General features: G+C 38.6%; 1 protein-coding gene across 1 annotated transcript; it reads left to right on the top strand.

Moving 5' to 3' along the window:
* The first annotated feature begins 8,961 nt into the window (after positions 1-8,961).
* Positions 8,962-11,912, top strand: LOC138702283 (probable glutamate receptor). Its single transcript, XM_069829865.1, has 2 exons — positions 8,962-10,827; positions 11,506-11,912. Exons 1-2 carry the CDS (start codon positions 9,126-9,128, stop codon positions 11,910-11,912), a joined length of 2,109 nt encoding a protein of 702 aa, XP_069685966.1. The 5' UTR covers positions 8,962-9,125.
* The last annotated feature ends 1,866 nt before the right edge of the window (positions 11,913-13,778 follow it).

Here is a 13,778-nt window from a genome sequence, read left to right as displayed (position 1 = left end):
CTACAAGGACACCAGATACAGCTGCAAGGACCAGTCCTCCACAGTTTCCATGACCTGATGGAGTTTGTCACTGTGCTTGCACAGAGCTCTGCTTCCGCTGCCTGCTGCCAGGATGAAGAAGTGACTTCTGATACAGCTGACGTGAAGGCACCTGGCAGCCACTATGTGGTTGCAGTACTGTCAACCCCCCTGGACGACCAAGATGCTAGTCTCGAGTGTTTTTTTGTGTTGGTGACGAGCATGCAGGTGGTGGTGGTGGTGTTCCTGGGCAACTAGACCACGTGAGGATGCAGCTGGTGCAGCCCACACAGCCAAGAATGCACAGGTGAGACTTGCAAGTTCTTCGTATTTTATGTTATTTTACTTCTTCATTGTACAAATTATAAAGAGAAAATATTTATGTATCCAATGCTTACCTTATATGTGATTGGGTTTCTGCACATTGTGGATAGATGACAGGACCATGATCCATTTTCTAGTTGCACTCCACTTTGACGGGCCATGCTGTACATGATGTGAATCTGTGGAGAGTTACGTCGTGTACTAGGCTGAGTGTATGTGTTCGTGTTCGTGTAGTGTAGGAAATGGGTGATGATGAAGATGAGGAAGGGAGAAGGGGAAACCCAGTGCCAGCATGTAGCTTACTCCTGTCGAATAGCACCAAGGGGGTCACCAAGCTTAACATCCCCATCCAACGGACGAATTAGTATCAACAGCGATACATTTCTTCACTTCATATGCACAGCGGAGAGATTTGGGATTTAACCCAAGCATATTGGTGCACAATCTATTGATTAGAAGTTGTGAACCGCTCTCTCTCCTAGTCCTGAGGTAGATATTTTACATGAAGATTTCTGACCCACTGGGGATTGAACTCGGGCCGGCTAGTCTGGAGGCAGATATGTTACAACAAAATTAACTCAGCGGACTGAAAAGAAAATATTGATGCTGCAAAAAGATTGGTATAAATGTCGTAGAGGCATGAAAATACAGTAGAGCATTGATTATCCGAATATTCATCAACCGAAACATCAACCAAAAGCGTTCCAGTCGACAAATTCAAATTTGCGCGCGCGCGCCATCTAGACGTTTTGCTAGTGCTGTTTGCGAGATTTGGCGGCTAAAAGAGTCTCAGCAAAAAAAAAAAAAACTAGGCTAGTCATTTCTCTGTGTTATTTGTAAGACGTGTGATACAAAATATATAATGTATGTACAGTTTTATGTTTATTATCAGTAGGGCTAAGATTTTGATGAAATTGCATCTTTTTTCTAGTAAAGCCAGAAACATAGCTGCTTTAGTATTTATGTTATGTGATAAACTGAGTGTTTTAAGACATATTTGTTAGGGCATTTTTTTTGCATTTTTTGCCTGTTTCAACTCATAAGAGCATCTTTTGTTTTATTCGGTAATTTTTGACGCATTTTCATTTAATTTTGGCCATAAATCCCCATTATTAATATAAAATAATGTTTATTTCCTTTGATATTTGTCTACATATTTTGTCCATTAATAATCATTATTTTTTTACTTGATTATTTAACGACGCTTATCAACTAAGAGGTTATTTAGCGTCGATGGAATTGGTGATAGCGATATGATATTTGGCGAGATGAGACTGAGGATTCACCATAGATTACCTGACATTTGTTTTACAGTTGGGGGAAAAACCTCGGAAAAATCCCAACCAGATAATCAGCCCAAGCGGGAGTCGATCCCGTGACCGAGTGCAACTCCGTATCGGCAGGCAAGTGCCTTAACCGACCAAGCTACGCCGATGGGTAATACTCATTATTTTGTATAATATTTTAATTGTTTTTCTTCATAAATATTGCCATTTTAATGTAGTACACTCCAACCACCCCTTCAATACGGACTCCTCTATACCTGCTAATTCTGAATAAGAGCAGCCTTGTGGTGGACTACATGGAAATTATATCAGGTAAAATAATTAATTAAAGTGTACCACTTGGAAAAAATTATGTAAAATTAGATAAACTTAAATGTTGGTACTATCCGTAGAATTTAATTTAATTACTAAGTAGTACAAAACCTCTTTTCCTACTAAGCCAATTATGTAAGATCAATTTTTAGAGCATTTTTAAGGGTATTTTTGAAAGATTTTTAGGTCATAAATGCATTGTTTTAGGACATTTTTTCATGATTTATAGGTCATCAAAATCCTAGCCCTAAATATCAGTGTGTGTTTGTTTCATACTGCTCCTATGATACCGGTACAATTTGTTTTCATAAATGATCAGTTATCTGAAAAATCAGTTACCCGAAAACCCCCCATCCCCAATTGTTTTGGATAATCAATGTTCTACTGTACTGCAAACGCAATAAACACAATTAAAATAAGAAGCGTGCTTTTTGCTCCTTGTTTTCTTTAAAAATCCAGGAAGGTTTCATTCAGTCTGTAACCAATATGAAATAACTCCAACTACATATGCCCATCCAACCATTACTAAAACTGCAAAATCTTGTTGAAACCATAAATGTTGGGTCCTCTACAGAACTTAAGGAAGTTACCACAAAAAATCAGTTGACAAAAAAAACTTACCACTTTTGGCTCTTGAGACTATCTATACCAGACACTCTGGAGCTGAATGGCTACATCTCTATACTGGCGGATCCAAAATAACCGGACATACAATCACGGGAACTGCAATTTTCAGCAGTCTGTTCTCATTGTATATTCCTGTAGAGCAGTATACATAAGTCTACGCTGGAGAAGTTCAAGCAATCAAAGTGGCACTACAACAGCTTACAGCCCACTAAGACAAATTTCATAATGCTATCATTATTTCAGACTCAGAATCGGCTATCCAATCTATCAGCCAACTTTTCCGGTCCAGTTCAGAAGAAATAAAAGAGATCCATGATACACTTGAAGTCCTTGTCGCAAACAACAAAACACGTCTCGAATGGATACCTGGTCATTGCTCAGTCTACGGATATGAATAAGCAGATGCCTTGGCTAAGAAGAGAGTTCAGCTTCCATTAACCTATTCTAAACCAATACCATTCCAATCCGTGAAAATCTCTATAAAATAACTATTCAAAACACAGCACCTACAAGATATATCTTCAAGAACAGCTGACAAGCACTGGAAAGAATTAGTTCTGGATACACCAACTCATCCAAGAAGAAGCGCAGTTGCACTCTTTCGTCTATCAACAGGGCATGACTTACTGGCAAAACACCTCTCCTGTCTTGGAATAATGCAGGTCCATCCTGCATAACTGTGTAAATGCACCACTGATGCGGACTGACATCATCTCATAACATGTCCTGGCCTATAGTCCCATATAGAAGTGGAGCACTACTGGGAGGCCAGAAAGAAGATGTCGTTTTATAATTAATTATTGTTGTTTTCTTTGAGGGTTTATGATATAATCAATGTACCAGCCATTAGGTAAATAAATAAATTATATTTCATCACATTTGTAACCCCTTGAAGTCAGTTTCTCATTGCGAATTAATTATTTATATATATATATATATATATATATATATATATATATATATATATATATTACCGCGATGAATTGTATTTTCAGTGATATACGATTGATTTCGAATTTCATTTTGATAACTTTTTTTAGATTTTGTTTCATTCTTCAGGACATGGCATGATCTTTGTTTCTATCTGCTTCTCTGTTTTCTTTCGTTTGACTGCCTCCATTGTGGTCAGCATGCTAGCTTTCCAGATCTGAAGGTCCTGGGCTAGATTTCTGGGTTTTGCTCTCGGGGAATTTTCTTTGAAGAAAAATATTCGCTCTGTGTCTAGAGTCTGGAAATTTGTATCAATTCGCATGTGATTGTGCCAGATTATGAATTAACGAGTTTTTTAATAAAATACAGGGTGGACTGCTCGAATGTACCTAATTTCAGTTGTATGTGACTGGTGAACGGTTGAAGATAGAACCTTATGGTAACGTTTACATGAGAGGAAAACTCAACAAGTTTTGAATTCTGTCGGTAGATGGTGCGCAGACACGGTTTCTTTTCGTAGATTGTATCAATTGTCAAAATGGCGACACTGCAGATGAAAGCACAAACTGTGTTGTGGTATACGGAGTTTAAATCAATTGTTTGAGTTCAAAGGGAGTATTGGTGAGTGTTTAACCATGATGCTTCAACTGCTAAAAGCATTAAGAAGTAGGACGATGCATTTTTAGCTAGAGGATCGGTGTAGAAGAAGCATGGTGGTGGTCGTGGAACATCCGATGAAATGGTTGCAAATGTTCAAGCCACGTATGAGCGAAGCCCGTGGAAGTCATTAAGAAGAGCTTCGCGGGAACTTCAAGTACCAAAATCAACATTGCAACGAATTGTCCACAAACGTCTGAAACTGTACGCATACAAGTGCAGTTAATGCAACGTCTGGAGCCGGATGACAAACCCAAACGAGTGGAATTCGCCAATACGATGCTAGACCATCTTGGCACTGATCCTGATTTTATGTCCAAGATTTTCTTCTCGGACGAAGCTACCCCAGTCATAGATCTTCGTGATCTTCAGGAGCGGGGTCCAGGGGTTTTCCCTCAACCCAATATGAACAAATGCTGGGTAACTTTTGGTGCTGGACCCCGGACTCATTTCACTGGCATTATCACCTTCATCTCATTCAGACGCTAAATAACCTAAGATGTTTGTAAAGTGTCGTAAAATAACCAACTAAAAATAAAATAAAATAAAAAATTTGAACATATGACTTTTTATTAATTGCTCAATTTCATTCACGTAATATATATTTTATTGGCTGCAATTAGGTTAGGTTATCTGTGGGAGTGGGAAACATAGATGGTGGGGTATCTATGTTTTCAAAATATCGCTAGCCGACCAATGTCAGCTATGCCTTATTTCGAGCTTTACTCCGTGCTAAAGGAAAGTATTTTCCATAGCTCGACAAACGCATTATATATTTCTCGCTGTATTGTATTACGGGCTTAAATGTGTACTGTGAATATTGTGTAATAAAAATATATATTGACGTAATTTAAAGTAGAAGTACATATTTGAGGATCCATTTTACCTTGAATTTTTTTTTTTCGTATTTATTTAACGCATTTTGTCCGAATCGGTTCAGATCCCATGAAGTTATGTGCGTAAAATGGCTACTATACTATAGTTTTCGAAGCTTGTTTTGCCCCACCTATCTCGCCGGCCTTGAGATTCCGACTAGCTTCTTGCTGACGTTTAGAGTTACAGGACTTCTTTGTCTATACCAGCGCTGGGCATCGGGAGCGGAACTACACTCTAAACGGGGAGCTTAATATTCAAATTCATCCGTATTGTATTGTATTTATTAACATTCCATGGTATTCATACATGCTTACAGCTAGAATATGGAACAAGTCAAAAAACTTAATACTATTATAAAAATCTTAATTTATAGTCACAGTCTAGATGAAATATATACAGACGAGATTTACAATATAGTATACTAGTACAACACATAGTTTTAGTATCAATTTCATGAAGTGTTATTGAATGTCATGAATTCACCTACAGAATAGAAGGCGTGAGAAATTAGGTACTTCTTTAATTTGGCCCTAAATAATTTTATGTTTTGAGTTTCATTTTTTATCTCGATAGGGAGGCTATTAAAACTTTTTGCTGCCATATAACGCACTCCTTTTTGATAGCACGATAGACTTGCCGATGGAGTATGAAAGTCATTTTTTTGACGTGTATTTATGCTATGAACTGTTGAATTAGTTACAAAGTTTTCATGATTACATACGAGGAAGACTATTAATGAAAAGATATACTGACAAGCCATGGGCATTATTTGTAGTTTTTTGAAAATAGCCCTACACGATTCCCTAGATTTGGCACCAACTATTATTCTAATTACTCTTTTTTGTAATAGAAATATATTGTTACTATCTGTGGAATTTCCCCAGAATATTATTCCAAAACTCATTACCGAGTGGAAGTATGCAAAGTATATTGTTTTTAAGATATTGATATTTACTATCTTTTGCATAGATCTAATAGCAAAACAAGCTGAATTTAGTTTGGGGGTAATTTCTTTAATATGATTTTTCCAATTTAACACATTATCGATGTTTAAGCCAAGAAATTTGGTTGTTGTTGTTTCTAATAGGGATCTATTATTAATTATTGCGCTAGAAATTTGCGACGTTGAATTTGGACAGGATTTAAATTGAATTATGTTAGTTTTATTACAATTTAATACTAATTTATTGACTGAGAACCAGTCACATCCGTCACTGAATCAACGCTGCGCGGTGTTCGGCGGGGAAGAAAGGGGATGAAGAGAAATCATATGGCTCCCCGTGAGAGAGTAGAATCCGTTCTTGCTGCCCAGCCATGGTCTATACACCTGTATACTTTTCGTTTAGCTATGTGTTTGTCTTCAAAAGTTATTATTTTTTTTTTATTTTAGTAGGTTATTTTACGACGCTTTTTCAACATCTTAGGTTATTTAGCGTCTGAATGAGATGAAGGTGATAATGCCAGTGAAACGAGTCCAGGATCCAACACCGAAAGTTACCCAGCATTTGCTCATACTGGGTTGAGGGAATACCCCGGAAAAAACCTCAACTTGTCCCGACCGGGAATCGAACGGGCAATATCAAGCTCCGCAACAGAAAAGAAACCCTTCGTCAACCTTGTATCAAAGTGCGCAACTATCTTCCCACATTGGTTACCCCCACTCTTTCACATCACTACTAAGCAAATTCTCTTCACACTTCAGAGTAAATGAATTAGTAATGTCAATATTGTGTACTCCGTTCTAGGCCTAGGACTACTTGTAGAGCTTCATGAACCTCTTGCTAGTTTTAAGTAGTCTTGGATGAAGTTTTCGTCTTTGCTTGTATAAGTTCCTTCTTGTTAGATTTATATCTCTGGTCGTTATTTTCTCGCTTGTTCTTGTGGGGCTGAGCATATTTCTCTCTTGATTAATTTTGAAGGTCTGTCGAACAAGTCTTCTTCACTGGCTTTGCGTTTCGCGGGATTTGTAATCATGTGACGGTGTGCAGTTACATCTTTTCATGGTTGTGATTTCTTCTTGTATTTAAAAAGAATGTCATCTTCAACAGTTGTCACTATTTTGGCATTATACATTTTCACTGTGTTCTTCTTTGTTCTTCCAGTACTTTCTGTATTTATATCCATCAACTACAGTTAATTCCTTCCCCTTTCCTTTTGACTATACATTTTAATCGTGTTCTTGTAGTTGCTGCAAGCAGAGGTACGTACAAAATGAACAGTGCGCCTGCTGTGGAGGAGTAAGTGTGTAAAATATATAATAGGATGCGAAACTGCGGTCAGCACCATCTGGATTTGGGGGTTTGAAATAAGGTGATCAGCGCCCAACGTCGTAGGTGATGAATATTAGAACTACATGTTGGGTACATTACCCAGAGTTCACTATTTATCCGTTCGAGATATTGCTGTACGGAAGAGTCGAAGAGCCGAGATGGCGGACTGAAACTTGCTATTAAGTGAACATAAAGTGATACGTGTGTGTATAAGCAGTGTATGTTAAACAGTGATGTTTATGGACGTTGTAAAATTAGAGTTGTTGAATGTATTGTAAAGTAATAGTAATATAATAAATTGAACTATCTAAGTAGTTCTTGCAGACTTTTCCATTGTGCTGTACAATAAATACCCAAAGAATACAATCCCAATTATCTAACCTTTTGCTTTATTTTTTGTCTGTCTGGTTATATTTTAATCGTGTAGTGTAAAACACATCGTCTCTTTTGGCTCCGGTAAGAATTTTCAGTAGAATATGCTGTGAGGAATGTTTTATTTTAAATTGGGTTAGTTTTGAATATCGATGAAGGTGGGAGGGAATACTTTCTGCACAGTTTAACATTTTCGTCACCAGGTGCGCTGCTAAATGCATGGATAATTACTCTTTTCGCTATTTGGTGTGCTGCTAGATGTAATAACGCCCCTCCCAGAAATAGATGGCAGCAAGATCAATTTCTACAACAGCGCCTCTAGTATCTGTTACGGGAAACTCATTAAGTTTCGCATCCTATTATATATTTATCCATGGTAGTAGCTTTGCGCAGAGTAATCAGTGCTGCGCGCGCACACGGAAAATAGTACCCGAGCTATCACATTAGGGGAGGGGAAAACGGTGGGGGTAGTTATTGTTGTGACCGCGAAGCATATTTGCGGAGTTTGAATATATATTTGCGGAGCTTGATAACACCGAATCAAACCCGGGCCACCTGGTTTCGCGGCCAGACGCGCTAACCGTTACTCCACAGGTATGGACATTCAAATGTTATAAATGATTCTAATGTAACATGTTTTTTAAACCTTTTTACTGAGTGGTTGGCAACCTAGCGTGCTAAATACAAAGACGTAGAGTTACGTCTAAAAGTTACTACTCGTATCACTGGACTATCGGAAATGGACTTGGATCGTATGAATTTTCTCCACGTAGCTATACAGCTTGAGCCAAAAAGGGGAATTATCTTTACAGACGAATAATCTGATAATGAGTAGGAAAACATTCATAATATAGTATAATGTAATAATGTATGGTCAAAGGAATAAACTTTAATAGGTCTTGTATTAAAGCGTCATGTTATACTGTGAATATTATCTACACATACTATCAAACTCCGCCTTAATACGGTTCCATACAATATAACATTATGAGCTTTGTGCACGCAATTTCACGTGCCAACGGACACTTCAATTGTCGTTGAAGAAATTATCTACTTTTCAAAACTATAGTACAAGAATTCTTGTCTATATGTTCGCATACACATGTAGAAAAGAAGCATTTTTAAAACGGAAGTAGTCTGCGTAATTTTACAGCATTGTAGTGCAGAAGATAATGAGAGTGAAATGTGGAGAGAATAGAAAACGCAGAACTAATATTAGCATCTTGCCTACTAGAGAGAACTCACTCACACAAGAATGCTCGCATACATAGTTTTGATGTTATGTTACACGGTAAAAGCATCATCGGATAACGAACACCATTTGCTGCAATGTCTGCAAGACATCGCCGTCCGAAACTTCATACCAACTCGTCCGCTCGTTATCTCCTTTTGTTCCTCACAGATTAGCAGCAATCAAACTATTACGGAAACTATAACGGAAAATTTTCATAAAATGGAACGATGGTCAATGCTTGTGTATGACGTACATCTTACAGTAAGTCAAGATTCTGGTGATAAACACGGCAGTTATATTTTACTACAACAATCGGGAAGCGTTGCACAGAACCTGAGGCATCAGATTGCGACGCTTAAAGACACTTTTGGATGGAATCCCAGATCAAATTTTGTGATAGTGATTCAAACACAGAAACCTAAAAAACTAAAGCAGCTGTTAAAGGAAATTGTGCGTCAATTGTGGCTGTCAAATATTGTCAATTTCGTAATCCTGATTTCTAACTCAACTCATCCTGTTGTGACTGCTTACTCATGGTTTCCCTATAATCCTACAGTTCTATGTGGTGGTGTAAAAACTCCGGTTTTTTTGGACAAGTGTATCAAAGACAGTGAAGGAAATGCTTACTTCTTGAACAATGCATCGCTATTCCCTCCTAAAGTCCCACAAGATCTTCATGGCTGTACCATTACAGTTTCAACTTTCGAACTAGAACCTACTGTTATGAGGCATGCCATCAATAACGAAGGCTACGCCAGAGGGTGGATGTACGAGGACGGTTTAGAGTTACGACTACTGAAAGTTCTCCTGGAAAAGATCAACATGTCGGCAGTTTTCCGTCAAGCGATACCAAATCCTTGGGGGAAAATATTCAAGAACGGAACCTGGACAGGCATTTTAGGGGAAGTTCAACGTCGAGAGTCAGATGTGGCCTTCGGAGGAGTGATAATAGACGAATGGCGGTGGAAGGCAGTGGATATGACCATACCCTACATATGGGACAGCATGAAGTGGCATGTACCTTGTGCCAAGCCAATGCTGCGATGGATGAGTCTCACAATGGTGTTCACGCCCACATTGTGGGTTGTATTCGCCATTGTCTACGTCGCGATGTCCTTTTTCATGTGGCTGCTCGTCAAAATTCACGGATGGCTACGACAAAAGAAAAGCCAGTACTATTCCAGCCTCGTCAAGTGTTTTCTATATATGTGGGGCGTAATCTTAGGAGTGTCTTCTCCAGACGAAGTTCCTTCCTCCTCAACGATCAGATACGTGTTCTTTATGTGGCTTGTGTTCTGTCTGGCTTTCAACACAGTTTACCAAACATATTTGACAAGTTTCCTCATAGATCCCGGCCTCCAACATCAACTCTCCTCCGAAGATGAGATCCTCAATTCTGGCTTGAAGTTCGGGTACCACACGTTGTTCACGTTGAGGTACAAGGATCTGACTCAGAAACGATACAGTAGAAGCACACTCTGCACGAACATAACTCTGTGTCTCAAGAGACTGGCTGAAAAAGGGGACTACGCCTTCTTAACTTCTGACACCTTAAGCAAACATATGAGAGCGTACAAGTACATGGACTCGAGTGGGAAGCCTTTGTTCTGTAATCTAGACGACAGTTTTGCCCATGTGTGGTACGCAATGTGTTTTCAGAGAGGAAGCCCTTTTCTCGATCGTTTCAATTTCATAATCCGTTGTGTGTTACAAGCGGGACTGATCGACCAATGGCAAAGAGAGCTGAAGTACAAAGGAATATTGTATGGGAAAAAATATCACGATTATCATACGGAAAATGACGACGAATATCAAGTTTTGTCTCTGTCCCACTTACAGTCGGTGTTCTATGTCCTTGCGTTGGGGAGTTTTCTTTCATGCATAGTTTGTCTCTGTGAAGTTGCAAGATACGCTCAGAAAAGTAATAAAGTTAGACTTTTGTACAGAAAAATATGTGCGAAATAAAATAAAAACGTGATGTATTAATACTTTTCCATATTAGTATGATCCTGGTTTTTTTTTACAGAGAAAAAAAAAGTAGCGTACTGGACGAGGTCACTTATGACTTCCATGGATGGAATTAGTGGAATTAAGCTAAAGTACATATTGACATATTAAATAAACTTACTGGTACGAATAGAGTTTTTGTCAGGTTAAATACATCATCTTCTCACAACTCATGCAACATATATTTTATTCATGCTTTACGAAACTTTCAGGCTCATGTTTTAGGTCAATATTACAAAGTGAAAACATACAGGGTGTAAAAAAAAGTATTCAGTATTTTAGGAGGTGATAGTATGCATCAAAATAAGAATATAATGTCTAATAAACATGGGTCCTACTTTCTGAGATCTGAACACTTGTTCATAGGAGGTGCTCAATATGACGTCCGTTCATGACAATGCATTTCTCTGCCCTACAATACAGCAGACTACCAGAAAATCATACTATAGGACACCCTTGGCATGGAATAATGATACATCGCAAGGAATACTGAAAACAAAAGTTTGGTTGCGGATATGAGCGGGGTTCAGCAGAGATGGTGTTGTGAATTTTCGTTATCGGCATGTGTGGGCTGATGAAAATCCTCATGCAGTTGAAGAAACAAGGCATCAGCACCGATTCTCAGTCAACATATGGGCAGGCGTTCTTGGTGAAAGATTAAGACGGCCTTTCAAGACTTTCTTATTAACGTACTGCCTGCTTGCTGGAGAATGGGCCATGTCAGCAGGACTACAGATGTGGTTCATGCAAGATGGCGCACGAGCACATTTTCTCCGCAATGTGCGTGAACACCTGACGCTGACATTTCAGGACCACTGCAGTGGTCGGGGAAGCCCCACACCTTGGGCTGCTCGTTTCCCAAACCTAAAGCCTCTAGACTTTTGGTTATGGGGACACATGAAAAGATCAGGCCAATTTCAAAGAATGCGTGATTCCTCATGCCAAAGGACAGATGAATGCATTGCCATGAATGGACGTCAGATTGAGCTCCTCCTATGAAGAAGTGTTGTAGGACCCATGTTTATTAGACATTATTTTCTTGTTTTGATGCATACTAGCACCTCCTAAAATATTGGATACTTTTTAACACCCTGTATATTCCACAAAAAAAAAATAAGTGAGGTGTATATCAACGATGCAAGACTTCACTTGTAAACTATTAAATCATAGGACTGTTTGTAGAATCAATAATTTCTCATATTAGTCTTCTTGCATCGCGTGTAGTTGTCACGACGGGATATACAAAAGCGTATTGAATTGTAAATCTAAGTAATTTGCATGACAGAGCATTCTATTGTTTGCTTTGGCGATGTAATCACTTCCACGACGACATGCAAGTCTTCTTGCGGAAAAACAGTTCGTTAGAAGGAAAGATTATCTATCAGATGCATTCAATAAAGACCTGTATGATGTCATATAATTTAAATTACCGTATATGAAATAATACCCATACTTATGTTCTCTAGATTAAAAACAAAAAACATGTATTTATTCCTGCAAATCTTTTCAAAGCCAATATCCGAGTCCCATAAAAACTTACATATATATATATATATATATAATTTTTATTTTATTGGATTATTTTACGACGCTGTATCAACATCTAGGTTATTTAGCGTTTGAATGAAATGAAGGTAATAATGCCGGTGAAATGAGTCCGGGGTCCAGCACCGAAAGTTACCCAGCATTTGCTCGTATTGGGTTGAGGGAAAATCCCGGAAAAAACCAGGTAACTTGCCCCGACCGGGATTCGAACCCGGGCCACCTGGTTTCGCGGCCAGACGCGCTGACCGTTACTCCACAGGTGTAGGGTGTCTTATTGAAGAATGTGGAATACTTCAGGATAATGTATTTTGGGCTAATCTACATCGATTTAATCTGATACACCCATGTCCGAAATGTAAGAGTTGGGAAGTTATTGATGGACGAACTTTTAAACGGGAAAAGGCATTATAGACGTATTTCTACGTTTTAGAACATTCTGATATGATACATTATTGAAAATGCTGCATCTTGTATTGTTACAATAAGTTTATTTCAAATTAAGTTCATACTCGGTAAGAAAATAAAATAATTACACAGGACAAATTTCTAAGGTTGCCGCGACATACCGTATGAATTACGAAGATGTGTGGTGTTCTTCTCGCGTAAGCATGGTTTTGGTCCTGTTTTTAAGGGACTTTTTTTTAGTATGTTATTTAACGGTGCTGCGTCAACTACTAGATTATTTAGCATCGAAGAGATTGGCGATAGCGAGAAGATTTCAGCGAGATGAGTACGAGGACTCGCGTGGGATTACCTGACATTTGTCCTGTAGTTTGGAAAAGCCTTGTAAAAACCCCCAACCAGGTAATCAGCCCGAACGGGAATCGAACCCACACCCGAGAGCAGCTCCGGCTCAGCAGGCAAATGCGCTATTGTGTGAGGTATACCGATGGCTGACGGACTGCCAGAAGCCTACTGTACCTCCAAATTTCAATAAGTAAACACGTTATGTATTAAATCATGATTATTTTTGGAGTAGGAGGTGTAATACGTTATTAAGTCATCTAATAAGCAATGTCGGGTTTTCAAGTTTGGTGTTTTGTTAGACCAAGGTGACCAGACGTCCTCTTTTGTCCGGACATGTCCTCCTTTTTAGGCCTTTGTCCGAGGTCCGGGCGGATTTTTTTTAAAAATCCAGAAATGTCCTACTTTTCGTAACTTGTATGCCTGATATTTTGAAATTATCTGATTTGACGTCTCTTTTCAAGTAAATTGCCTGTAGGTGGCAGCAGCATCGACGGAATATATTCTTAGCCAACGATCATATCTCTCTCTGCTCCTTTTTGTTATGGTCGTTGCTCAGAGGTAGTTATACTTGTG

This window comes from Periplaneta americana, chromosome 6 (assembly GCF_040183065.1).
Source record: "Periplaneta americana isolate PAMFEO1 chromosome 6, P.americana_PAMFEO1_priV1, whole genome shotgun sequence".
In the NCBI taxonomy this organism is placed as follows: Eukaryota; Metazoa; Arthropoda; class Insecta; order Blattodea; family Blattidae; genus Periplaneta; species Periplaneta americana.
This window is presented reverse-complemented; position numbering and strand designations above follow the sequence as displayed.

Bases quoted from the DNA above. Each gene is read 5' to 3' on its own strand.
- LOC138702283 (XM_069829865.1), top strand. From the start codon at position 9,126: ATGGAACGATGGTCAATGCTTGTGTATGACGTACATCTTACAGTAAGT. The intron at 10,828-11,505 runs GTAATAAAGTTA...ATCCTCATGCAG, and splicing joins TGCAAGATACGCTCAGAAAA to TTGAAGAAACAAGGCATCAG.